Source organism: Leptonychotes weddellii, chromosome 15 (genome assembly GCF_054177405.1).
Source record: "Leptonychotes weddellii isolate Sample4059 chromosome 15, ASM5417740v2, whole genome shotgun sequence".
Lineage (NCBI taxonomy): Eukaryota > Metazoa > Chordata > Mammalia > Carnivora > Phocidae > Leptonychotes > Leptonychotes weddellii.
In genome coordinates this window covers 39,253,534-39,278,207 of record NC_138383.1, presented here as the reverse complement: position 1 = coordinate 39,278,207, position 24,674 = coordinate 39,253,534, and the positions used below count along the sequence as shown (strand labels likewise).

Genomic DNA, 24,674 nt, shown 5'->3' with positions numbered 1-24,674 from the left:
AAAAATGTCCGACCGGAGGAAGAATTGAGCTGTGCTATAACCACTGATCCTGAGGGGAGGCCGACTGTGTGCCTGGCACTGCCTAGGCATCGTAGAGGTCACCTAGACAGGACAACACCTAGGCCCTGCTCACCTGGGATGCTTAGGACCTTACGATGTGGTTGTGAATCTAAAATATCGACGTGGGAGGGGCACCTGGGTAGCTGAGTGAAGCGTCTGCCTTACACTCACATCATGAGCTCGGGGTCCTGGGCTTGAGCCCCGTATCGGGCTCCCTGCTGAGTAGGGGAGTCTACTTCTCCCTCTTCCTCTCCTCTCTCCCCACTCATGTGCGCACTCTCTCTCTCTCAAATGAATAAATAAATCTTTTAAAAAATAAAAAATGATGGGGCGCCTGGGTGGCTCAGTCGGTTAAACGACTGCCTTCGGCTCAGGTCATGATCCTGGAGTCCCGGGATCGAGTCCCGCATCGGGCTCCCCGCTCGGCAGGGAGTCTGGTTCTCCCTCTGACCCTCCCCCCTCTCCTGCTCTCTCTCTCTCATTCTCTCTCTCAAATAAATAAATAAAATCTTAAAAAAAATAAAAATAAAAAATGAGAAATAATTAGTGTAACAAAATGCCTTCTAGGCAGGTATGAGTGTTGACCGAAAGCCCAGTGGTCATTTAGACGAGAGCTCAGAGAAGGGATGGAGAACGCTCCGGGATACATAGCTGAAGGAAGAGAAAATTTAGGGAAACATCACCTCATGTGAGGCTCCCGGGAGCAGAGCTAGAGCCTCTGGGTAGAACTTTCCAGTGGGCAAGGTTCAGCTTTATGTAAGAAAAAATGAATCAACAGAGTTCAATCCTTTCATCAAAAAATGGAGTACCTCCATGCAAGGCACTAGCTAGGTATGTGGAGGAGGAGGAAGATGTAGATGAAAATAAGACTCAGTGGCACACTCCAGAAATTTACTGGCTAGTAAAAGGCTGGTATGAGGACAGATCATTCCACTATAATGTGACACATTCTATGCCAACAGTCTCTACAGCCAATACAATACAATAGCCACCAGTCATGTGGCCACAGAGCCCCTGAAATGTGGCTAGTCGGGGCTGCTGTAAGTGTAAAAAACACACCAGACTCTGGATATTTAGTGTGAAAAAAATAATGTAAAGTATCTCAATAATTTTAATGCCGATTACATACATTGGGTTAAAGGAAACATATTATTAAACTGAATTTCCCCTATTTCTTTTTTAATGTGACTACCAGAAAATCTTAAATCACATATGTAGTTTGCATTGTATTTCTATTGGACAGCATTGTTCTGCAGGGTGTTGTGGCGATATAGTCGGAATATATGAACCCAAGCTGAATCTTGAAGGGTGAATAAGAATGGGCTGAGCATAGAAAGGCAGGAAGGGCATAGCTATCCATGTGGACAAGTTAAAGTTGGGTCCCTATCTCACACCATACACAAAAAATAGCTCTAGCTACATTAGGGATTAAACGTGAACAACAATTTGTGTTTTTGCAGAGCCTTTCTTTCTTTTTTAAAAAATATTTATTTGTTTGTCAGAGAGAGAGCGAGCACAAGCAGGCGGAGTGGCAGGGAGAGGGAGAAGCAGACTCCCCGCTGAGCAGGGAGCCCGATGCGGGGCTCGATCCCAGGACCCCGGGATCGTGACCCGAGCTGAAGGCAGACGCTTAACTGACTGAGCCACCCAGGTGCCCTGCAGAACATTTCTTAATGACTTTTTATTCAAATTATGTAAGAATAGGGCATTTTGTTCACATGGTTCAAAACTCAAAAGCAACAAGAGGTAAACAGTGAAAAGTCTTCCCCTCACTGTGATCTCCAGTTACCTGATTGCGCTCCCCAGAGACCTCTGATGTTAATCTCTTTCCTATGTATCCTTTCAGAAATATTTTTAATGCTTTAAAAAAGCAAATACTAACACACATATACAACAGGAAAAACTGTAAATGTTTTAGAAAAAATATAGATGGATCCCTTTGTGATCTCTAGGTAGAAAGGATTTTTTTTTTTTTTTTTAGGGGCGCCTGGGTGGCTCAGTCAGTTGAGCTTCCAACTCTTGATCTCAGCTCAGATCTTGATCTCAGGGTCATACGTTCAAGCCCCACGTCAGCCCCACTTCAACCCCCAGGTCAAGCCCCACACTGGGCTCCACAATGGGGGTGGAGCCTACTTAAAAAAAAGATTTTTGGGGGCACCTGGGTGGCTCAGTCAGTTAAGTGGCTGCCTTCGGCTCTGGTCGTGATCCCAGGCTCCTGGGATCGAGCCCCACATCCGGCTCCCTGCTCGGCGGGAAGCCTGCTTCTCCCTCTCCCACTCCCCCTGCTTGTGTTCCCTCTCTCTCTGTGTCTCTCTCTGTCAAATTAGTAGAATATTTAAAAAAAAAAAAGATTTTTTTTTTAGACAAGACACCAAAAGAAGCAGAGATTATAAAAGATTGATAAATTTTTAAAAAGAATTTATTTGAGAGGGAGAAAGAGAGCAAGAGGGAGCACAAGAGCAGGGAGAGGGAGAAGCAGACTCCCCACTGAGCAGAGAGCCCGATCCGGGGCTAGATCCCGGAACTCTAAGATCATGACCTAAGCCAAAGGCAGACGCTCAACCGACTGAGCCACCCAAAAGATTGATAAATTTGACACTAAAGTTAAAAACATTTACAGGAAGAGATACCATAAAACAAAGTGAAAACAAAAGCCTCACACTGGGAGAAAATATTTGTTACACAGGTAACTGACAAAAAAGATTATGAAAAAAAAATTATGCATGGTAATATAGAAAGAACTATAAATTAATACAAAAAATAAAAACTCAGCAGAAACACAGACCCAGGTTATTCACAGGAGAAGAATCCTAAGTGGCCAATAAACTTCTGAAAAAGATGTTTCATCCTCACCAGTAATCAGGGGAATGCAAATCAAAACCATAATTTGACGAGCATATTTCACGCACATCAGATGGCCAAATTTTAAACATCTGACAAGACCAAGTGTTGGTGAGGATGTGGCAACCAGGATCTCTTCTGCCCTGCTGGTGAGGATGTGGGAATGTAAACTGACGCAACCACTTTGAAGAAGAATCCGGCCCCAAATGGCAAAGCTGTGCATAACCATATATGGCAGCCCTTACAATTAAAGATGGGTAAACCCAAACCCACAACTCAGCAGTTCCACTCCTAAGCATGTGCGCTGGAAAAACTCCACATACGTGCACAAAGTATTCATGTACAAGAATGTTATCGCGGGCGCCTGGGTGGCTCAGTTGGTTGAGCGACTGCCTTCGGCTCAGGTCATGATCCTGGAGTCCCGGGATCGAGTCCCGCATCGGGCTCCCTGCTCGGCGAGGAGCCTGCTTCTCCCTCTAACCCTCCCCCCTCTCGTGTACTTTCTCGCTCTCTCAAATAAATAAATAAATCTTTAAAAAAAAAAAAAAAAGAATGTTATCGCAGCACTGTTTGTAGTGGCAAAAAAAAAGTGGAAGCTCCTTGCGTGCCCATCAATAGCTGAGTGGATAGAGATGGAGAAGTCTTACAGCCCTGAGAAATCGTGAAGGGAAGCCACTTTTTTTTTTTTTAAGATTTTATTTTTTTATTTGACAGAGAGAGACACAGCGAGAGAGAGAGCACAAGCAGGGGGAGTGGCAGAGGGAGAAGCAGGCTTCCCGCTGAGCAGGGAGCCCGATGTGGGGCTCGATCCCAGGACCCTGGGATCATGACCTGAGCCGAAGGCAGACGCTTAACGACTGAGCCACCCAGGCGCCCCAAGGGAAGCCACTTTTATCAACACAGATCTGTCCGCTGAGCAATGGCCTTATGCAATTCATTATATCTTTTTGTGTGCTCCAATTATTTCATGGTAACTTACAAAGAAAGCTTCATCTCTCCTCCTCCGATTGCCGTGAAAGGTGTCCCACTCCTGCCAAAGGAGGGAGCCTCCACTGTGTTCTCTGTGGGCTCTGCTCCTGCAGGTGGCCCCTCTCCTGCCTAATCCACGTATCCGTCTCTGAGGGCCATCCCACAACCTTCAAACATCCTCTGTCACTCCCCTCTTTGGTGACACTTCCTCTGTGCCACATCCCCTAAGGCTGCTGTCCATCTCTCCGCTCTCCCTCACGGCCACGAGGGAAAGAGCTATTTATTCTTGCGTCTGTACTGTCTTAGCGCATTCCCTCCTCAACCCCAATCTCGCTTCTGTGCCCATCTCTCCACTGAAACAGCTGTCGCCAGGTTCATGCGTGACCTTCATGTTGACCACCAATAGGACATCTCTTCCCTGGACAGCAGGCAGGAGAGCAGACTGTTCCTCCTTCTTGAAACTCTGCCTCTGCACACACTTCCATTCCGGCCCCCCACCTCACATGCTGCGTCTTTTCTGTCTCCTTTGCTCACTTGATCCGGGACCCCTTTTCCTTTCCATCTATATCTCCTCTCCTCTTAGATCACCTCCACCAGGGGCGCCTGGGTGGCTCAGTCGTTAAGCGTCTGCCTTCGGCTCAAGGTCATGATCCCAGGGTTCTGGGATCGAGCCCCTCATCGGGCTCCCTGCTCGGCGGGAAGCCTGCTTCTCCCTCCCCCACTCCCCCTGCTTGCGTTCCCTCTCTCGCTGTGTCTCTCTCTGTCAAATAAATAAAAAAATCTTAAAAAAAAAAAAACAACAACCCAGGAATCTGAACCATAAAACCCGCGATCCTTGAGCCTTTCCTTTTCCTCATGTCCGTACAATCTATGCATGAATTCTATAGCACTACCGGCAAAATATTTCTGCATGGTGCCCCCTTTCCTCCATTTCCACAGCCGACACCCTGGGCCAGGCCACCTGTCTCTTGCCTGCTAACCCACGCTTGTCCCTCTACATTCCGTTCTCCACACAGCAGCCAAGTGAGTCTTCTAGGGCTTACCTCAGACCATGGCACCCCTCAATTAAAAGCTTTCCACAGTGAATGGATTACTGCCATCCACAACCCAGATGAATGTCACAAACATGAGGTTGAATGAAAGAAGCCAGACCCAAGAGAGCAGACTGTATGATTCCTTTACATGGAGTTCAGAACCAGGAAAGAGTAATCTGTTATTAGAAGTCAGGGGAGTGACAGCGCCTGGGTGGCTCAGTCGTTAAGCGTCTGCCTTTGGCTCAGGTCATGATCCCAGAGTCCTGGGATCGAGCCCCGAGTTGGGCTCCCTGCTCTGCGGGGAATCTGCTTCTCCCTCTCCCTCTCCCCCCTGGCTCGTGTGCTCTCTCTCTCAAATAAATAAAATCTTAAAAAAAAAAAAAAAAAAGAGTGAGTACTGTTTCCTGATGTGGGTGCTGGTTGCACAGGGGTATTTGATTCATGAGAAAAGGCATTAAGCTCATATACAGTTCTGACTTGTGTACATTGCAGACTATATTTCAACAGAAAATGTTACCTTGTTTCTTGTCTAGACCACTCTACCGCTGGACTTAGGCTCTGGGGGGAGGGGGACGGATCTTGCCGGCTTGCTCACTGCATCCCCAGAGCCTGAGGCACTGCTGACACTCACGGGCTCTGATAAGGACTTGCAGGGGAATGCAGGGAAAATAGCCAGACCAGGAGCAGGGAGAACCTAGGAGGCAAGGGCAGTGACCCTTGGGCATGACGACCAGATCCATGGCTTAGAGCCAGAGTGGAGAGGAGGAGAGAGCTGAGAAAGATTTTGCAGGTAAAATTAAGTTGGTGGCTTGCTGATTTAACTTTCCAATTACTTCTTACTCCTAAGATAAAAGCAACAGTCTTTACAGGGGCCCTAAAGCCCCAGATGCTCCCCTCTGACTCTTTCCGAACCCCCCCATCCCAGCCCCGCGGATCTCCGGCTCAGCCTGAACCTTCTGCGCATGCTCCCTCCAGGAACTCCGCCCCTGCTGCTCCGCTGCCGGGGAAGCTCTGCCGCAAGCTGGTGCGCGGCGGCTGCCCTCACCCGCTTCAGGCCTCTGCTCCCACACCACCTTCTGAGGGAGGCCTTCCCTGCTCTACTTCTCACCACAGCGCGTCCCACCCTCTGCCTCACCGCCCATTTCACTCCTTCTATGTATTACCGTCTCCCCACACCGCTGCTCTGTAAGAAGCAGGAGTCCAGCCCAGGCCCTTGCTCTTGACCACTGCCCTTCACACGGACACCCCGGCCTCGCAGACACGGGCCCACCCGCGTGGACCCCCGTGCAGCCCCCAGCCCGGGGCCAAGCTGCGCCCAACCACCTCCCCCAAACCCTGCCGCTGCTCCCGGCAGCCCGACCCCCCGCCCCTGGGCTGGCGGGCGGCGGCCCCCGGCAGAAGGACCGGCATGTAATTAGAAACTCCCCAAGCTCCCTAATTGCCAGTTTGCTCCCAACCCGGGAGGCCAGCGCTATTCTGAGCCACCCTTGTTGCTGGCTGCTTGCGGCCTCGAGAGAGGAGGCGGCTGAGAACGGAGCCGGGCTGGCGTGGAGGTGGCCGTGGAGCGGGTGGCGAGGTCAGAGGGGGCTGCGCCCAGACGGGCTGGCGAGCGGCCGACAACAGACGTGGCAGAGAAGGGCCGCCTGCTCTCGGGGCCCAGCGCGGGGCTCCGGGCAGCCTGTGGCCTCCTCCCGCCTTGGGGGGGGGGCTGCCCCCACTCCGCCCAGAATAGTGACATCAAAGCAGCCAGGGCCATTCATTCTTTATTCGGGTGCCGTAAAAATCACTACAAAAACTTTACAAAAGAGCCTGAGGGGACTATTGCCCTCCCTCCCGCAGGCCCTGGGACACCTGGCCGAGGAAGAAGAGGAGGGAGAGTCCTGGCAATGTTGGTATCTGTGGGGAGGCTGGCTGGCAGAGCATCAGGGCGGGTGGAGGCTGGAGGGCCTGGGGCAGGTGGTGGCAGAAGCCGTGAGGTGCCAGGCGAGGCCCCTACCCACAGAGCCGGACAAGGCTCCTCGCCCCAGCCAAGGAATCCAATCCCTCCTGTCCCCCACTCTCTGGTAAACAAACGTGGAAGTGCCCCAGCCGGCTTCGGGAACGACCTACCCATCTTCCTGACCAAAGTGGATCGACAGCTGCCCCTCTGCCCAAGCCCCAAACAAGGACGGCCTCCGAGCCTCTTTGCAAGAAATGATGTGGGATCAAGGCCCATGGTTCCCCGAGGCCTGCCCTCGTCCCGGCCCCACGCACCCCAAGCTCCCCCGGAGAGGGGACGGGAGAGGATGGCTCCCTCTCGCTCCCAGACTGCCCACCCCGGCCCCGGCCCTAATCCCACAAAGCCATCTGGAAAGAGTCCCAGGAGTGGAGAGGTTGTTGCAGGCAGGGACTTGGGATGCTGGCCGCTGGCCTCTCACTTGGGGCTATTAAGTTGGGGGTAATCCTCCTCTGAGGGGGGCGCGAGTTTCAAGTCAGGGCCGAAGGGCTTGTCTCCACGGGGGAAGGCTTTCAGGTTCTGGAAGTAGTCCCTGTCATCCGGGGAATCCTGCTGCTCCTTGCGCTCCCACTGCGCACTAGGGTTAGGGTTCCTCACGCTGCCCACGAAGAGGGGCAGGCTTGTTGTGTCCTCGAGGATGAAGAAGAGAAAGGGGCGGTTCACGCTGAAGGAGGAGAGGGACATGCGGGACATGGCCGTGCTGGTAGCAGCAGCCGCCTCCACGCCGGCCTCGCTGAGCTCCAGCGTGGACTGATGCTGCACGCTGGAGACCACCAGGCTGTGGTCAGAGATCCCACGCAGGTCTGGGGCCTGGAACAGTTCCTGCAGGCCTGCCCAGGGCAGGAGATGGCGGGTCAGAGCGGCCTTCCGCCCCACAGGCTGCCCGGACCTGCCTGGGAAGGTGTCTGGTATTCTGGCCAAGGAACACCTCCAACCCATAGATCGCGGCTTAACTCTTATTTAACCTGCAAGTATCACTTCAAGGTCACTTCCTCCGGGAAGCCTTTCCCGATCCCCTGCCCCAAAGTCCAGGCAGATGCCTTTTCTTCGGTGAACTGGAGAGAAGCCCTGTCTTATCACTTACGCTGAATTGTAAATACCTGATTCCTTATCTGCCCAACTCCATTTGACTGAGTCTTCGTAGGCGGTGGGCGCCCAGTGTCTAGCTCAGTGCCCCTGGCGGGACAGCCAGCAAGGCCCACATGCCACCCAGGCTCCCTGCCTGAGAGTGTTTGCAATGCTCAGTCTTGGATGGAGCAGGTCCTCATTCCCTGGGCCACCCCAGCCAACCCAGGACAGAGGGCCCAGGGAGGGTCCTAGGAAGCCCTCTTACCTCCCAAAGCCCCCGAAAAGGCCAGGACACAAGGCTGTTGCTCTGACTCGGACCCACTGCCAGGGGGGTGTCCCCCCCGGCACGCACTCTGCCTAGCCTGACCTAGGGGGCTGTCCCGTGGCCGGCCTCCTTACCCAGCCGGCTGAGGGTGGCCACCAGGTCCAACTGGTAGTTGAGATGCAGCCTGGGCAGCCGGACCTTGGTGGGTTTCTCTCGAAGCGAGGGCTGGTGCAGGATGTCCCAGCTCACGTTGGCCAGCACCCGGGACACATTCCACTCAAAGTGGGTGGGCATCATGACCACAAAGCTCATGTTGTTATTGAAGGGGAAATGAGCCACCTACAGAGGAGGAGAAGAGACAACATGAGGACCAGAAAGTGCCCAGACCAGTGGGGCTCTGGGCGAGCATACGCTTCTGAGACGGAGGGACCAGGGGTGCCGGTCCATTCTCCTCAGGTGTGTGTTCGGCCTCCCTGAGCCTCCACTTCCTCACCCGTGAAGTGCAGTAACACTACCTCCCCACATGGTCAGGGGATCGGGAAAGGCTTCCTGGAGGAAGTGACCTTGAAGCTCATACTTGCAGGTTAAATAAGAGTTAAGCCAGGATCTGTGGGTTGGAGGTGTTCCTTGGCCAGAATGCCAGACACCCTCCCAGGTAGCATCCTCAAAGAATGCTCCCTGACCACTCTATCTAAAATACCTTCCCCTTGGGTGCCTGGGTGGCTCAGTTGGTTAAGCGACTGCCTTCGGCTCAGGTCATGATCCTGGAGTCCCGGGATCGAGTCCCGCATCGGGCTCCCTGCTCGGTGGGGGGTCTGCTTCTCCCTCTGACCCTAACCCCTCTCATGTGCTCTCTCTCTCATTCTCTCTCTGTCAAATAATAAATAAAATCTTTTAAAAAAATAAAATAAAATACCTTCCCCAGTCACTAATTGATCACTTTCTTTTTTACCTTCATAGCACTTACACTATCTGAAATGATCTTGTGATTTAGGTTTGTTCGTGTATTGTGTGTCTTTCGTGCCGAGAGCAGGGACCCGGTCTCCCTTGTGCCGGTGTGTTCTAGAGCCTGGGACAGTATCTGGCACACGGCAAACACCCAATATAGTTTTGTCAAATTCATGAATTTCCAAGAGCCTGGAACCTCAGTCCCCCTGGGTCGGGGCATAGCGAGGCCTTCCAGAGCCACCTGTCTCAGAGACGTGACTGCAAGGAAGGCGGGGCACACCCCCCTCCACCCCTGTGCCTGTCCCACAGCCTGCCCACTCCCTGCGCCACCTCCCAGTGGCCAGACCCAGCCTGGGCAATCAAGGGTGACCTGTATCTCAGGCTGCTCCAGCAGGAACCAGCGCAGGGGGTACGTGCGGGCGTGCATCATGTCCACTGGTACCGTGAACTGCTCATTCAGGTGGAAACTGTCTCGCTGGGTGAGGCTTGGATCAAACTTGCTCCTCCAGAAACCTATAACCAGCAGAAGGCAGGGGCCACATAGACCCAGATAGGGGGAGGTTCTATACCAGCAGTCTCTTCTCCATCCCACCCAGAACCCATTCCAGGGACGGAAGGTAGAGCTCGAAACCCCAAGGGGCACTGTGCCAGGTGATACTCAGTTGATCTGAGGTTTCTTCCCTGCAGCATTTTTGAAATCTGGGCTTGCGTTCTTCCTGAGCCCTGCCATGCTCCCAGGACTCGGTTTCCTCCTAGGGTTCTCTCTTCACAACAGCCTCATCCAGTTCCTGGGGCCCCTCCTTGGCACACCGTTACCTGTTTCCTACCCTCCCCCAAGCCACAACCCAAAGAGCTCCCTGCCTCCTGGCCCAGCCCTGAGGGGAGAGAGACACCCTCAGGATAAAGGTTTCACAGCTCAGCTCAGCCTACAGGGCAGGAGTAGGGGCTGCTGGGGTGGGGGACCTGAGGAGAGGAGGAACACACCCTGGAAGTGGATGGCATTGAGCAGAAGCAACACTGTGTCATCTGGCAGCTCGGAGAGGAAATCCTCAATCTTCCCTTCTGTAGCCTCCTTCACCCACTGGTTGATGTTCAGCAGATCATCCCCTTTCCTTCCCGTCAGGCTCATGGGCTTTGCACCAAAGAGCTGTTCTGATTGTTCCAGGAAGTCCTCTTTGATGGGAAATCCTACACAGAAGGGGCCACAGGCTGTTCCTAGGGGCTTGAGCTCCAGAGCCACCAAAGCTCTGACTGGCTACCTGAGGCCAAGCCCATCTCCATCACCCCTGTCCACCCCAGGGCACTGCCTTGGGAGCTCCAAGCCACCAGCACCTACCTTTCTGCAGGTACATTCTGGCAGCCAATCGGAATGCCCCAGGGCCCAGGTCCTGGCAGAGGCGGCTCAGCAGGTGGGGTAGGCAGAGCCCTGAGTCTGCATGCAGCACCTGCTCTAACCTCCGCAGCGTCTGGTTCTGAGCACCTGGAGGGGACCGCATGGGCTGTGGCCCAGGCCGGCAGCTCTTTCCCGGCCCTGCCGCCCGCTCCAGTCCCTCCTGAACGCCCGTGGCGCGTGCGCCCCCGACACCACACATTCTCCTCCCGTATCGACTGAACTGGTCTGACTGGCAGTACTCCCCAAGTTCCACTTTCATCTCTGCTGCTGGCCGTCTGGGTGACCTCACCCCATCCAAGTTGTTTTCCCTCTCTGGACCTCGGTTTCCCGCAATGAGAGCCTCCATCCAGTGAAGACATTGCAGCAAACTCTTGCATCAAAATCACCAGAAGCATATCCTTAGGCCCCATCCCTGGGAATCTGATTCACAGAGACTAGAGGTGTGCCCAAGAATCTGCCTTTTTACCAAACAGCCAAGCGACCCCGAGGGAGGAAGCACCCACTAGTCAACTCTGGAGTAGTGAGTTCCTGCTGGCCTCCCAGCTCTGCTGGTCTGGACAGGTGATGCCACGCTACCTAGTGCCAGGTGAGACAGTGCCAGGGCCACGCTCAGAGGCGACAGGATGAGGTTGGGGCTGGTGGACCTTTGGGCCACCAGGGAGAACAGGTCTGTGGTGAAGGCCATCATAGCCTGGGCCAACCTGCGGGTCTGCTCCGGGGTTGGGGCCCCCTTGCAGTCTCTTGGGGACTTCTTCAGGACAGTATGGCCACGGGCCTCCTACAGGGACAGATCAGGGGTCAAGAGGGTCAAGGAGTCAGCTCTGTGCTGAAGATCCCTTTCAGAGTCCCCTGTGCCTGGGAACAGCAGGGCCTTGTCCCAGTCCTGACGAGAGAGGGACAGTCACACGGACAATGGCATTAGAGTCCTTTCCTCTGGTCCCTCCCACCCTCTGTCTTCTGGCCTCCGCCTCGGGGCCCTGCCCCCCGGGTCCCTGGCCCCTGCTGACTGGCCCTCCTCCCTCGGATCCCGCCCACTCTTCCCCCAGCCCCACCTGGTTGTACCTGGTTGCCCAACTTGAGGAGGGTAAGCGGGGGCAGCTTCTCCTGGGTCTGCCCGCTACTGAGCTGAAGAAGGGAGGAAGCAGATGGAGCGTGACCCTTCCCACAGGTTCCCCCACCCTGCGCGAGCCACAGGTGAGGCCCCTGGGGGCCCTCCTCCCCCCTCCTGCCTCTCCCTCCCCAGTACCTGCTGGTCCAAGGGCTCCATGGCACTGGCAGGAGACAACTGTTGAGAAAAGGATGAGAGGAGAGGGAACCCCCTCAGAGCCAGACCCTCCCCTGACTCAGCCCCCCTCCTCTTCCCACCCAGACCCCTGGCGCGGCCCCACCTGCCTCCTGGCCCCACCCAGACCGAGGCCCAGACTCACCAGCAAGCCGGGACCCTGCAGGCAGGACAAGCTGAGCACCAGGAGCCCCCGGAGCAGCACCATGTTCCTGTGCGGGACAGGAAGCCTCTGTTCCCACCGGGCCGCACTCCCGCGTGGGAGCCCACCCTCACGCTGCCTGGCATGGCAGATCCTGAGCCTCTCCCGCTGAGGGGACACCCAGCTACCGCCAGCACACCCCAAACACACGAGCCGTGGTTCCCATCTCTGTGGGGTGGGAGGTCCCCCTGAATTGTTTTTAACCCCTCTGTATTTTCCAGTTTTTCACATTTCGTGCACTGAAAATGTTTTGGTTCATAGGGGAAATACCAAAACCGAAGAAGTCCTCATTCTTCAAGGCCTGGCCTTGTGAGTCAGCCGTGGATTTGAATCCAGACTTGGCCTCTTCCGAGAGGACCTTAGATATCTCCTTTAACCCCTCTGGGCTTTGCCTTTTCTTGCAAAATGGTAGCAAAAGTCCCTGTCTCCTCCCACGGTATATTGTGAGGACCAAAATAAGGCCGTCTTTGTGAGCCCCAATTACAATGCCTGGCACTCGGTAATACGGCTGTTGTCAGCCCAGCCCAAGGCTCCTCTTCTGGGAAGCCTGCCCTGAAGCCTCCTGTATACTGGGGCTCCTTTCCCAGAGCTCCTGTCCAACCCGCTGTCCACGGACCCACCTTTTCTGGCTGGTCTGGTCTTGACCACAAGGGTGGACAGGCCTGTGAGTCCCTGAAGTCTCAGCAGGGTTGGTGGGGTGGGCTGGAGAGCCGCGTTGTTGACCCAGTCACGGAGCCCAATGAATGGCTCTGGATGGAGCCACCTTTGGACTTACGGGAAACACAGGCCTTGCCCCCCACTCTGTCCAGGTCGACTCCGGGAAGCCAGACTGGCAGGTGGGGATGGGCAGGTCTTGGTCTGGCCTCAGAGCAGGTCCCACACACTCCAACCCCACCCCCATCTCAGGGCCAGTCCTTCCAGGGGAGCCTTCTATCACCGCTGGCCCCACCCCCATCACACGCAAGGACCCTTGGCCAGGGCCCCTGATCTCCAACCTGGGCTTTTGAATCTTCCTGACAAGAAAAGACCTCTAGTTTTCCAAGTCCCAGAGAGAGTCCTGCCAGAACCCCCATCTTGGCTCCTCATCACCCCAGGAGGCTGGGAAATGAGAGACCTTCTGAATAAATTCACCCCAGACCCCCTAAGCCAGATGGACAGCTCTTACCTCCTCTCCTGCCCAAAGAGCAGGTCAAGCCACCCCTCCCCTCGTACCTCTGCAGGCTCCTCGCTGCTGCACACAGTGTCCCTCTGGCCCCACTTGGGTACTCCCCACACTTTGCTCAGGCTCCAGCCAGCCCAGCTGAGCCCTCCCCTCCCACCAGGACCTTTGCTCTCAGCCAACCCCTGTTCAGATTGCTTTCTCTTCTGGTAAATATTGACCTGCACATCCGGTTAAACATTGATATTGGGGCCGGAAGCCCCATTCCCACCAGGGTATCTAATCCTGAGACAGCCACCTGGAGCCCCTGTGGATTTGGGTCCCCCCCCAAGCCTGGAGAAAGGAGGTTCAGGAAAGTTGAGGAGAACGTCCTCATCTGTAGGGCAGATCCAGGAAGGACAAGGGCCTACCAGCAACCCCATGAGGTGGGGGGGTTATCCCCACTTTAGTGGGATCAGAGAGGCTATGTGACATGCCCAAGGACAGAACTGGGTTCAGGGTCACATCCAGCTTCCCACTTACAATGTCCTTTCCTCTCTCCCATCCTGAGGGGAAGGAAGGGGCAGCTGCAGGAGCCTATGTGGGGAACCCAAGATAAGATGCCCATCCCCAAGCCTTACAAGCCAGGATCCTGATTGGCTGCCTTTAGCCTGGATCTGGAAGGGGTGGGGAGAGGAGAGAGGGCCACAGCGCCAGCCAGCATCCTCCCAGCGGGAGCAATGCCTCCTTACCTTCCCCCAAGGCTGAGGGTTCAGGAAACTGGCCTGGGGCTGCGGGCACCAGAAGCCCTGTGCCCGTGGCACCCAAGAGCAATGATCAGGCTGTCTCCCACCCTCCTGCCCTGCTTCTCACCCTCTCCTCACTGCCCTGGAAGCTGCTGCGTCTGAACTCTTCCCCACCCTGACGCCATCGTTAAGAAAAGCGTCACTCGGTTCCATGGCTCTTCCGAAGGATTTATTGGTCATATTTACATCTATTGCAAATAACGAGGAGGCAGTAGGGGCGCAGGCTCAGACCTCATCTCTGTTCCAGAATGTGAGGGTCCCGGGATGCCTGGGTCTTCCCGTCCCCTGGGAGAGACCTGAGATGCAGAGATCATTCTCACCCCTTCTCTCAGGGTGTTGGACCACAAGGGTACTGGGCCCAGGGGCTGCCTCCTCAGTTCAAGGCACAAACACTGTGGTGAGGGGTGGGCAGGCAAGGCATGGGGTCACTCCTGGCAGGAACCAGCTGGCCCAGTCCATTTTCCCTCCCCTGGTCCTGCCCTCTTTCTTCCCCTACTGGTCCCACACTGGGCAAGGCATGGCTGGGTGGACACTTAAACCCCAGCCCAAGGCCCTTAACTCCTGGACCACGGCCAGCCCTCATTAGGGGCTGGAGTCCAAGCACCATCGGTGTCCTGGACTGGAGCAGCCGCCCTGGCCTTGTGAGAGCTCGGCAAGGAGCGGGGCATCCTTGGCTGGAGCCTGGCTGCACAGGGCCGGCCTCCCTTCCCCTTCTCACAGCTTCCCTGTCCCCGTGGGGACCCAGAGGGCAGAGCTAGGGAGAAGGGAGGGCGATGCTTTCCCACGCTCTCGCTCTCGCTTCCTGCTGACTAGGGGCAGCATCTCCCCCAAGCCGTGAAGGAGATCCCTCCTGGCAGCACCAGTGGCCCCGGCAGTTCGGGAGCCTGGACCCCTGCGTCGCCGTGGCTGGCAGGCCACGCGGGCACTCGGGGTGCGCGGCCTGAGGCTTGCCCAAGAGGGAGCTGCTGGGAAAACAAGGGCGAGGGACGGACTCCGGGGGAATGTCTGCCCACCCTCGTTGGCCAGCCCCGCCTCAGCCTACGCCAGGAGGCGGATGACCCCGTTGTCCGAGCCCAGCAGGAGGTGGCGTTTGGTGGGCAGCAAGGCCAGGCTGGTGAGCGTGCCTCGGAAGTTCTCGGAGCTGAGCTTGGTGGTGGCCTGGGAGGGCGGCTCGAGCAGGGAGCAGACGCCGATCTTGTTGGCCACCGTGCCGGTGACCACCTCGCTGCCATACAGGTCGAAGGTGTGGATGGGGTCAGATGCTGACTTGTAGTGGTGCGTGGGCTTCTGTTCCAGCTCCTTCCACACGGTCAAGGAGTGGTCAGAGGAGGAGCTGACCAGGACACTGCCCTCCACCGCCTGCTCGGAGAGAAGAGAGCCTCAGCAGGGCCTGGGCCCTACCATGTGCCCAAGCTCCAGGGTCTTCCAATTACTCGCACAGGATCTCCCAGGAAGATAGGGGATCCTGGGCAGGTGACCGGCTGCCCCCGCTCCCACCACATCATATGAGTTAATGGGACTGTGACAAAATGTCTTTAACCTAGTCATCCCTGCAATTTGAGCACTTACTACACCTAGGCGTTGTGTGAGGCATGCCATATGACTACATTTCATTTCCATGACAACTCGATGACGTAAATGCTGTTTGTTGTTGTGCCCATTTTACGGAGAAAGAACCCGAGGCTCATAAAAGTTAAGTAATCCTACCAAGGCCACACAGCCAGTAAGTGGCACTGCCAGGATTAACACCCAGGCTGCCCCGAAGCCCTCCTGACGCACCCTTGGAAGGTCCGAAGTGAAAGCCGCCGGGGCCCCTGGGTCCCCTGGGGTCCTGGACAGAGTTGGGGGCAGTCTGCCCTTAGCAGCGACAGCGCAGGCCCCCTGGGTGCGATCAGAACAGGGAGTGCGCTGCCTGGAAACATCCTCCCACAAAGAGCCCTGTTCCTCCCCTGCTGTCCCTCCCTGGGCAGTTCCCTGAGGTCTGTGACTGAGAGTGGGCGGGGGTAGGGGCAGGATCCCTAGGCCGGGATGTCCCTGCCCCCACCAGGGCAGCCCAGCATGCGGCATGGACTCTGCTCCGTGGTCTGGGGGCAGTAAACAGCCTCCCGGCTGAGCTTTATTTAACCTGAACTGGGTCACGGACAGGGCCTGACCCCTGATCCTCCAAGCAAGGCAAATATGGACAAGGGTTACTCATTAGAGCATCCCCAGGGAGCAGCAGGGTCAGCTCTCCCCCTGCTTCCCGCCCCCACGGGCCGCCCGCCACCAGGCCCCTGCAGCGCAGCTGGCTCCTAACCCTCTCTGCCCGTCAGCCCTGGGGCAGGTCCAAAGGGGATCATCTCAGCTGGAGCCTGTCCCAGGTGGGCCTTAAGAGGACCCGGAGTGAGGTGGGGAAGGGGACCCGGTCAGTCACCTTGATCTGCAGGATGTCCCCCTCGTGGGCTGGCCAGCCACGCAGAACCAGGCCAGTACGGGTGTCCAGGAGCACCATGAAGCCCGAGGAGAAGCCAGCCACCACGCTACGGCCACTGGGGCTGACGGCCAGGGAGCGGACGAGCCCAGGGTTCAGCCCGCCGCCGAGGCGGAACTCGTGCTGCAGAGAGGGACGTGAGCTAAAGTGCTGCCACCCACCCCAGCCCATTTCTCCGAGCTCCCGTTCACCCCCAAGCGCACACAGCTGAAGGGCCTGATCCTCTATCCCCTCCCCCTCCATCAAGCGGACGGCTCCCCTTCGTCTCAGATCAGAGTCCCACCCCCCAGGGTTTGCTGCTGTGGGTGACTGGTCTAAACTCCACCCTGGCCTTCTCTCTTCGGGGTCTCTCCTCCCTGCCGGGCATCCAGGCCAGGGCTCAGGGAACCGGACGCCCCTGACCTGCAGGCCAGGCTTCCTGCAGTCCACAAAGCGCAGGGTCGAGTCAGAGCTGGCCATGGTGATGCTGGTATGCGGGGCGGGCATGACGGCCACAGCAGTCAGGGGCACCCGGCTGTCCCACGGCTCCATCACGCGAAGGGTCTTCCCTGGGAAGGAAAGGCGCAGTGCATCTGGGGTCCCAGTAGCTGATGGAAGCACCCCAACTCTTCCTATCTCCCTGACCTACCCTGGATCTGCCTCCCATATCCCAGAGGACCTAAGAAAATGCTAAAGATGTTTTTCAACTCTCCCACCTCCCTGCTTCCATGGCCAGGCCAGGCTCCGGTCCCCAAAGCAACCTCTTCTCTTCCCACGACGCCCCCTGACCAAATGCTAACTCTTCTCAGTCCACCTCAATGCTACTCTAGCCCCTCCTCCTTTAAAAACCTTATTAACCTTATTTCTTCCCCCCGCCCGATGCCAAAAAATAATCAAGCAACCGTTTGCCAAACTTGTATGACATGCCACATGTTAAGCCAAACTCCTACGTGCATCTTCTGACCCCGGTCTGATTCCCATTTTACAGATGGGAAAACGAACGCCTCCAGCTGGCAGAACCAATTCAAGCTCAGGGCTCACGGATTCCAACTCAGGTCTAACTGCTCCTCCGTGAGGCCTCACTGGGTCGCCCCACACCACATGCCATTACACCCCAACTGCCCAACCCTGGGTCCCCATACCCAGAGGCCGGGCAGGGCACAGGACGGCAGCAAGAGAACAGGCCTCACCGGGGCCCGCTCACCTGTGAAGGGGTCCCAGACGTGCACAGCCCCGTCGCAGCTCACCACGTACTGTGGGGCCTCGAGCTGGCCCACGAAGAAGACGCTCTTGCGGTGCTGAGCATAGACGAGGCGCGGGGCCGTCTCAGCAGTGCCGTCCCCAGAGTTGTAGAGAGGCCAGAGGCGCACGGTGCGGTCCTTGCTGCCGCTCAGGAAGAAGTCCTCACTGCTCAGGGGCGCCACGCCCTTGACGGCCCCCGAGTGGCCCGGGAAGCTCTGCAGGCGGATCTGATGGAAGTGGAAGTGGGCATCCTGCTGGCTCACGCCAATCTCATACTGCCAGTACGCCAGCCAGTTCCCGCTCAGCCCGTGGGCGCTCCGTGGCAGCTCCCGCTTCAGCGCGTGGTCCTCCTCGCTGCGGAGGCCCCCGCTGCCTGCCCCCGGGATGGGGCCCAGCAAGCCGGGGCTCTCGGGCTGAGAGTCGTCGGGAATCTGGATGCGGTTCCCCACCAGGACGCTCCCAAAGGTCCCCGAGTGGCCGTCATCCCGCGGGCAGCCCCCACTCTGGGGGTCCCACTCGGGGCCGGTGCTGGGCACGGGGGGCTCCACGCTGGCGGGGCTGCGGCTGCTTGGACTGATGCTCTCCAAATACAGCCCCGCCAGCTCCCCGACCAGCTCGTGGTTGGGGATGATTTTCCTGATGATGTCACCTGGATGGGAGTGGGAGTGGTCCTACGGTTAGGGAAGATGGCAGGCAGCTGCCACCACCCAGCCAAGGCTTAGGAACCACAGAAGACAGGGCAGGTACTGGCTGTGCAACTCTGGGCAAGGAACTCTTCGTCTCTGAGCCTGTTTCTTCCCTAGAAAAACGTGGATTCATTCACATGAGCGTCCTCTACATGTCCTGGGCGCCATGCGGCGCGTCGGAAACAGAATGGTGAGAAAGAGAGCCGCTGTGCTCTCCCTCCCAGGACCCAGGTTTCGGTGGAGGAACGAGAGCATATCTGACCACACAGGGCTGCTCATCCTATTCAGGGAGCCAACACACAGAACCGCTCAGCGGTGCCGGGCCCGCACGGGAGGATACACAGATGGCGGGCCGCATATTCCTCTCAGAAGCTCCCGGAGAGGTCCGTACATCAGCGTGATGGCCCTGCCTTCCCCAGGGATACTCTAGACCAGCCCCGGGGCCTCCCTGCTGGCTGATGCTCAGTCCCTGTTTCTACGTCACCTTGGGACTCCGAGGTCCGAGGCCAAATCCCTTTGCCCTGATGCAGAACACCGTGCTGAACACCCACTATGGACTCTGGGGGCAAGGGGAGCACGGAGCCCTCCCGGGGGAAGAGACAGAGCCCCAAAGGCTTTGCAAGGGAATGTGGTGGGGCAGTACCCAACAGGCAGGAGAAGGGCACGTAGATTGTGTACGCCATCTCCAAGGTGAACACCTTCTGCAGCTCGTCCAGCAGGCTGGGGTCCACTAGCCGCCGCTGCCCATCAGAGAAGGCCACCTCGGGCAGCTGGCCCTCGATGTGGCCCACGGGATCCAGCTTCAGATCCTGTGGGCAGGGCAGCCCAGGGAGTCAGCCAAGTTCACGGCCCCCTGGCCAGCCCAACCCAGCCAGGTAAGGGAAGTAGGTCTGCCTACCTGATGCCGAAGCTCGTGCAGCTGAGAGAAGACTTGAAAGAAGGTGGCCACAGGCTCGCTCAGGTGCTGCTGGACCATCTCCTGTCCAATGCGCAGGCATATGAGGGCGATTAGGCTGATGGTTTTCACACACAGGACAGTCCGGGCCTGGGCCCCACTCGGGAACCTGGAAAGAGAGTACATGAGCTCCAGCGCCCCCCACCCCTCACTCTGCAGGACTTGCACAGAATCTACAAGACCAATTGGTCCAAACCAGATAAGGAAACTGAGACACAATAAGAAGGTGCGGCTTGCTCAGGATTGCACAGCTGGATCAGAACCAGGACTCCTGACACCCAGTCCAGTCTCACTCCCAAGCTTCCCAGCCCCTCCCGGGTAGCCCCCTCAGCCGGGCTACTCCCTGCACAGGGGAACGGCAGCAGCCTACCCAGTGACGAGGGATGTGAGAAAGCTGAGCACGGGGAGTAAGACCTCGTGGCTGATTCGGGGCAGGATGTCCATGAGGGTGGTGTCCGAGAGGTACACAATGATCTTCTGGGTCAGAGTCACCGCCGCCAGCAGGCCTGCCTCCTTACGGCTGTTCAGTCGACTGGGGCCTGAGGTGCTACCTGGGGCCACCTAGGGCCACAGAGTAGATGAGGGCCAGGCTGCCCAAGGACCCCCCCGCCGGAGCCCCCAGATTGCCCAGGTCTGCCCTCAAGCTCCCTGGCCTCCCCTGACGCTGCCAAATCAGTGACTGACCAGGTAGCTAATGTAGGGCAGGTACTGGTAGGTGAGGACAGGCTCCCCGTACAGATGGGCGATGTGCAGGAGGCAGCTGAGCACGGGTCCTGACACTACATCACCCAGTACTGGTCTCTTCTGGTAGATGTTGCCAGCACTCAGCGGGGGGCTCTCACCGCTGCTCGCCGTGAATTGCTGCCGAGTGGGCCCTGCCAAGGAAGAACCGGCAGCCTTGAGTAGCTCGCGGCAGGCAGGGGGGAGGTCAGTCTTCCAGGAACCGTGGTAGCCACTCCTGCTCCCTCTAGCGTGGGGCCCACCCCATGCCCTACCCAAGGGAGGAAGTAGCTTACAGACCGGGACCCAGGACCTGGCAGGGACGTGGAAGTGGGAAGGATCCCCTACAGTGGGCTGAAGATGGACAGAGGGTCTGAGATGAAGCCCCATCTCCAGCACGGACCACAGGCCTTACCAACATAACAAGATGTCAGCAAGCGGAGCAGGTTCCGGGCCACGTAGCGAGAGGCCACCGTGGGGCCAAGCTTGGCAGAGAGCCAGCGGACCATCTTGCAGGCCGTATCTGCAAGGCATGAGAAGGCCCTGAGCTCATGAGATAACGGAGTGGCTTGCCACTCCTCCCACCCCACCCCAGGCACCCCGCCTAGCCAATCCTGGCTGCAAACCTGCCCAGGAGCCCAGCCAATGCTGGGTGCCCCACACCACCACCCTTCATTCCACAGTGGCAGAGGTAGCCTGTGGCTTTGGGACTGCCCAGGTGACCCTGGCTTCGGGGCTGCTCCAGGACCCTCTCCTCAGGCACAACTTCCAGGGAAGTTATCCTTTCAGTGAATCTTCTTAAGCTACTAAATGAAGCCTGGCCAGGCCCAGCTCTCTCCCCGTGGCTTTTGCTCCCTCTTCTTCCCTCCACTCTCCCTGTCTAACCACGCTAGCCTTTCATGGGTTCTTTAATGGGACCATAGACAGTCATAGAGCCTCACACATGCTGTTCCCTCTGCCCGGTATGCTCTTCCCACTGCAGGCCCTACCATTTTTGCCTTGCTATCTCCTATTCATTGGACCTCAACCGTCTCTACTTTTTTTTTTTCTCCTAAAGATTTTATTTATTTATTTGATAGAGAGAGAGCTAGAGAGCACAGGTTGGGGGGGAGGGGCAGAGGGAGAGGGAGAAGCAGACTCACGCTGAGCGGGGAGCCCAACATGGGGCTCAATCCCAGGACCCTGATCATGACCTGAGCCAAAGGCAGATGCTTAACCGACTGAGCCACCCAGGTGCCCCTGGCTCTACTTTCATGGAAGCCTTCTCTGACCCCTGAAAACTAGATCTAAGCCCTATTTATATTCCCTTGTAGCACCTAGCCCTGTTCTTTACAGCATTACTTTACTCTAAGACTGTCTACAATGTGGCACCTCCTCTGCTAGAGGTGAGCTCCAGGAAGGCAGGCCCACATCTGTGCTGCATGTGAATCTGTTTAATCCACTCCTTGGCACAGACTAGGTACTCAGAAATGTTGAATGAAAACCAGAGCGAAGAAAAGTTAATACCTATTTTTCTCAAACTATCTAAAAAATAGAAGAGGAAGGAAAATTTCCAAATTCATTCTATGAAGCAGTATTATCTTGATACCAAAACTAGATAAAGACACTAAGAGAACTAGAGGCCATTATCTCTGATGACTATAGATACAGAAATCCTCAACAAAATACTAGCACACTGAGGGGTGCCTGGGTGGCTCAGTCGGTTAAGCGGCTGCCTTCAGTTCAGGTCATGATCCCAGGGTCTTGGGATCAAGCCCCGCATCGGGCTCTTTGTTCAGCAGGGAGCCTGCTTCTCCCTCTCCCTCTGCCTGCTGCTTCCCCTGCTTGTGCTCTCTCACTCTCTGTCAAATAAATAAATAAAATCTTTAAAAAAAAAAAATACTAGCAAACCGAATCCAACAACACATTAAGAAAATCATTCACGATGATCAAGTGGGATTTATTCCTGGGATGCAAGGATGGTTCAGTATTTGCAAATCAACCAACATGATACATCACATCAACAAGGGAAAGGATGAAAACCATATGACCGGGCACCTGGGTGGCTCAGTCATTAAGCGTCTGCCTTTGGCTCAGGTCATGATCCCAGGGTCCTGGGATCAAGTCCCACATCTCGCTCCCTGCTTAGCGGGGAGCCTGCTTCTCCCTCTCCCTGCAGCTCCCCTTGCTTGTACTCTCTCTCTCTGTCAAATAAATCAATAAAATCTTTTTAAAAAATGAAAGGAAAAAAAGAAAAACATGATCATTTCAACAGCTGCAGAAAAAGCATTTGACAAAGTACAACATCCGCTCACGATAAAAACCCTCAACAAAGGAGGTTTAGAGGGAACATACCTCAACATAATAAAGGCCTTATATGAAAAACCCACAGCAAAAATCATCCTCAATGGGGAAAAACTAGGAGCTTTTCCCCTAAGGTCAGGAATAAGACAAAGATGTCCAGTCTCACCACTGGGAAATCCGAACCACAGCAATTAGACAAAAAGAAATTAAAAAAAAAAATGGTAAGGAAGAGGTAAAAGAAGAAGTAAAACTTTCACTATTTGTAGATGACATGATACTATATATAGAAAACCAGGGGCGCCTGGGTGGCTCAGTTGTTAAGCGTCTGCCTTCGGCTCAGGTCGTGGTCCCAGGGTCCTGGGATCGAGCCCCACGTTGGGCTCCCTGCTCAGCAGGAAGCCTGCTTCTCCCTCTCCCACTCCCTCTGCTTGTGTTCCTGCTCTCACTCTCTCTCTCTCTCTCTCTCTGTCAAATAAATAAATAAAATCTTTAAAAAAAAAAAAAAAGAAGAGAAGAAAAGAAAACCATGAAGACTCCACCAAAAAAGTACTAGCCCTGATAAATGAATTCAGTAAAGTCACAGGATGCAAAATCAATGTACAGAAATCTGTTGCACTTCTATACACTAATAATAAAGCAACAGAAAGTGAAATTAAGAAAACACTCCCATTTATAATCGCACCAAAAATAACAAAATGCCTAGGAATAAATTTAACCAAAGAGGCAAAAGACCTATACTTTGAAAAATATAAAACACTGATGAAAGAAATTGAAGACAACACAAAGAAATGGAAAAGCATTCCATGTTCATGGATTGGAAGAACGGATATTGTTAAAATGTCTAAACCACCCAAAGCACTCTACAAATTTAACGCAATCCCTACCAAAATACCAACAGCATTTTTCGCAGAACTAGAACAAACAATCCTAAAATTATTATGGAACCATAAAGAACCCCAAATAGCCAAAGCAATCTTGAAAAAGAAAAGCTGGAGGCATCACAATTCCAGACCGCAAGTTATATTACAAAGCTGTAGCAATCATAACAGTATGATACTGGCACAAAAAAAGACACACAGATCAAGGGAACAAAATAGAAAAACCGGAAATAAATCTGCAATTATATGGTCAACTGATCTTAAGCAAAGGAAGAAAAGAAAGACTATACAACAGGGCGCCTGGGTGGCTCAGTTGGTTAAGCGACTGCCTTCGGCTCAGGTCATGACCCTGGAGTCCCGGGATCGAGTCCCCGCATCGGGCTCCCTGCTCGGCAGGGAGTCTGCTTCTCCCTCTGACCCTCCTCCCTCTCATGCTCTGTGTCTCTCGTTCTCTCTCTCGCAAATAAATAAAATCTTAAAAAAAAAAAAAAAAAGACTATACAACAGGAAAAAGTCTCTTCGTCAAATGGCGAAAAACTGGACAGCTACATGCAAAAGAATCAAACTGGGGGGCTTGGGTGGCTCAGTCAGTCTTGCACCCTATTCTTGATTTCAGCTCAGGTCTTGATCTCAGGGTCTTGAGTTCAAGCCCCACATTGGGCTCCACCTAGAGTGGAGCCTACTTAAAAAAAAAAAAAAAAAAAATCAAACTGGCCCACTTTCTTACACCATACACAAAAACAAACTCAAAATATTGAGAAAAAAATTAAAAATAAACTCAATATGGATTAAAGACCTACATATGAGACCTGAAACCATAAAAATCCTAGAAGAGAGCACAGGCAATAATTTCTCTGACATCAGTAGTAGCAACATCTTTCTAGATAGGTCTCCTGAGGCAAGGGAAATAAAAGCAAAAATAAACTACTGGGACTACATCAAAATAAAAAGCTTCTGCACAGCAAAGGAAACAATCAACAAAACTAAAAGACAACCTAAAGAATGGGAGATCATATCTTTAAATGACATATCTGATAAAAGCTTAGTATCCAAAATATATTAAGAACTGCTACAGTAAGTCAACACCCAAAACACAAATAATCCAATTAAAAAATGGACAGAAGACAGGAACAGACATTTCTCCAAAGAAGACATACAGATGGCCAAAAGACACATGAAAAGATGCTCAACATCACCCATCATCAGGGAAATGTAAATTAAAACTACAATATCATCTCACACCTGTCAGAATGGCTAAAATCAACAACACAAGAAACAAGTGTTGGTGAAGATGAGGAGAAAAAGGAACCCTTGTGCACTGATGGTGGGAATGCAAACTGCTGCAGCCACTATAGAAGACAGTTGGGAGGTTCCTCAAAAATTAAAAATAGGGAGGTGCCTGGGTGGCTCAGTTGGTTGAATGTCTGCCTTCGGCTCAGGTCATGATCTCGGGGTCCTA

At 54.8% G+C, this 24,674-nt stretch overlaps 3 protein-coding genes across 7 annotated transcripts in view; 1 reads left to right on the top strand and 2 right to left on the bottom strand.

Moving 5' to 3' along the window:
- PRPF8 (pre-mRNA processing factor 8) overlaps positions 1-24,674 on the top strand; it is a 335,003-nt gene that overhangs the window by 238,358 nt on the left and 71,971 nt on the right. The window lies entirely within an intron of this gene.
- Positions 6,652-13,397, bottom strand: SERPINF2 (serpin family F member 2). Of its 4 annotated transcripts, none has more exons than XM_081806105.1 (11): positions 13,271-13,396; positions 12,679-12,887; positions 12,002-12,068; positions 11,821-11,859; positions 11,637-11,699; positions 11,151-11,352; positions 10,518-10,661; positions 10,166-10,369; positions 9,552-9,694; positions 8,368-8,572; positions 6,652-7,730 (listed from the first exon to the last, which is right to left on the bottom strand). In XM_081806105.1, the coding sequence occupies exons 3-11, from the start codon at positions 12,062-12,064 to the stop codon at positions 7,318-7,320; spliced, it is 1,476 nt and encodes a 491-aa protein (XP_081662231.1). In that variant the 5' UTR covers positions 12,065-12,068; positions 12,679-12,887; positions 13,271-13,396; the 3' UTR covers positions 6,652-7,317. The 4 variants fall into 4 exon arrangements, with proteins under 4 accessions (XP_081662231.1, XP_081662233.1, XP_081662234.1 ...); XM_081806107.1 differs by having other exon boundaries at positions 12,679-12,697; XM_081806108.1 differs by lacking the exon at positions 12,679-12,887 and having other exon boundaries at positions 13,224-13,397.
- Positions 14,150-24,674, bottom strand: part of WDR81 (WD repeat domain 81) — a 15,981-nt gene continuing 5,456 nt past the window's right edge. The window contains exons 2-10 of one of the 2 annotated variants that reach the window (XM_006741393.3): positions 20,470-20,577; positions 20,019-20,209; positions 19,705-19,895; positions 19,278-19,443; positions 19,023-19,188; positions 17,656-18,342; positions 16,875-17,020; positions 16,416-16,595; positions 14,150-15,361 (exon numbers count right to left, since the gene is read on the bottom strand). In XM_006741393.3, the coding sequence (XP_006741456.2) occupies positions 15,041-15,361; positions 16,416-16,595; positions 16,875-17,020; positions 17,656-18,342; positions 19,023-19,188; positions 19,278-19,443; positions 19,705-19,895; positions 20,019-20,209; positions 20,470-20,577 (2,156 nt within the window). In that variant the 3' untranslated portion in view covers positions 14,150-15,040. Of the gene's footprint in view, positions 15,362-16,415; positions 16,596-16,874; positions 17,021-17,641; positions 18,343-19,022; positions 19,189-19,277; positions 19,444-19,704; positions 19,896-20,018; positions 20,210-20,469; positions 20,578-24,674 lie in introns of those variants that run through there. The other variant, XR_014140697.1, reaches the window with a different exon arrangement.

Coding starts and splice junctions, on each gene's coding strand:
- SERPINF2 (XM_081806108.1), bottom strand. CDS start 12,064: ATGGTGCTGCTCCGGGGGCTCCTGGTGCTCAGCTTGTCCTGCCTGCAG. Junction 8,573..9,551: donor TGGAGCAGCCTGAGATACAG/GTCACCCTTGAT, acceptor CCTCCTCTGTAG/GTGGCTCATTTCCCCTTCAA. Junction 7,731..8,367: donor GGCCACCCTCAGCCGGCTGG/GTAAGGAGGCCG, acceptor TGCCCTGGGCAG/GCCTGCAGGAACTGTTCCAG.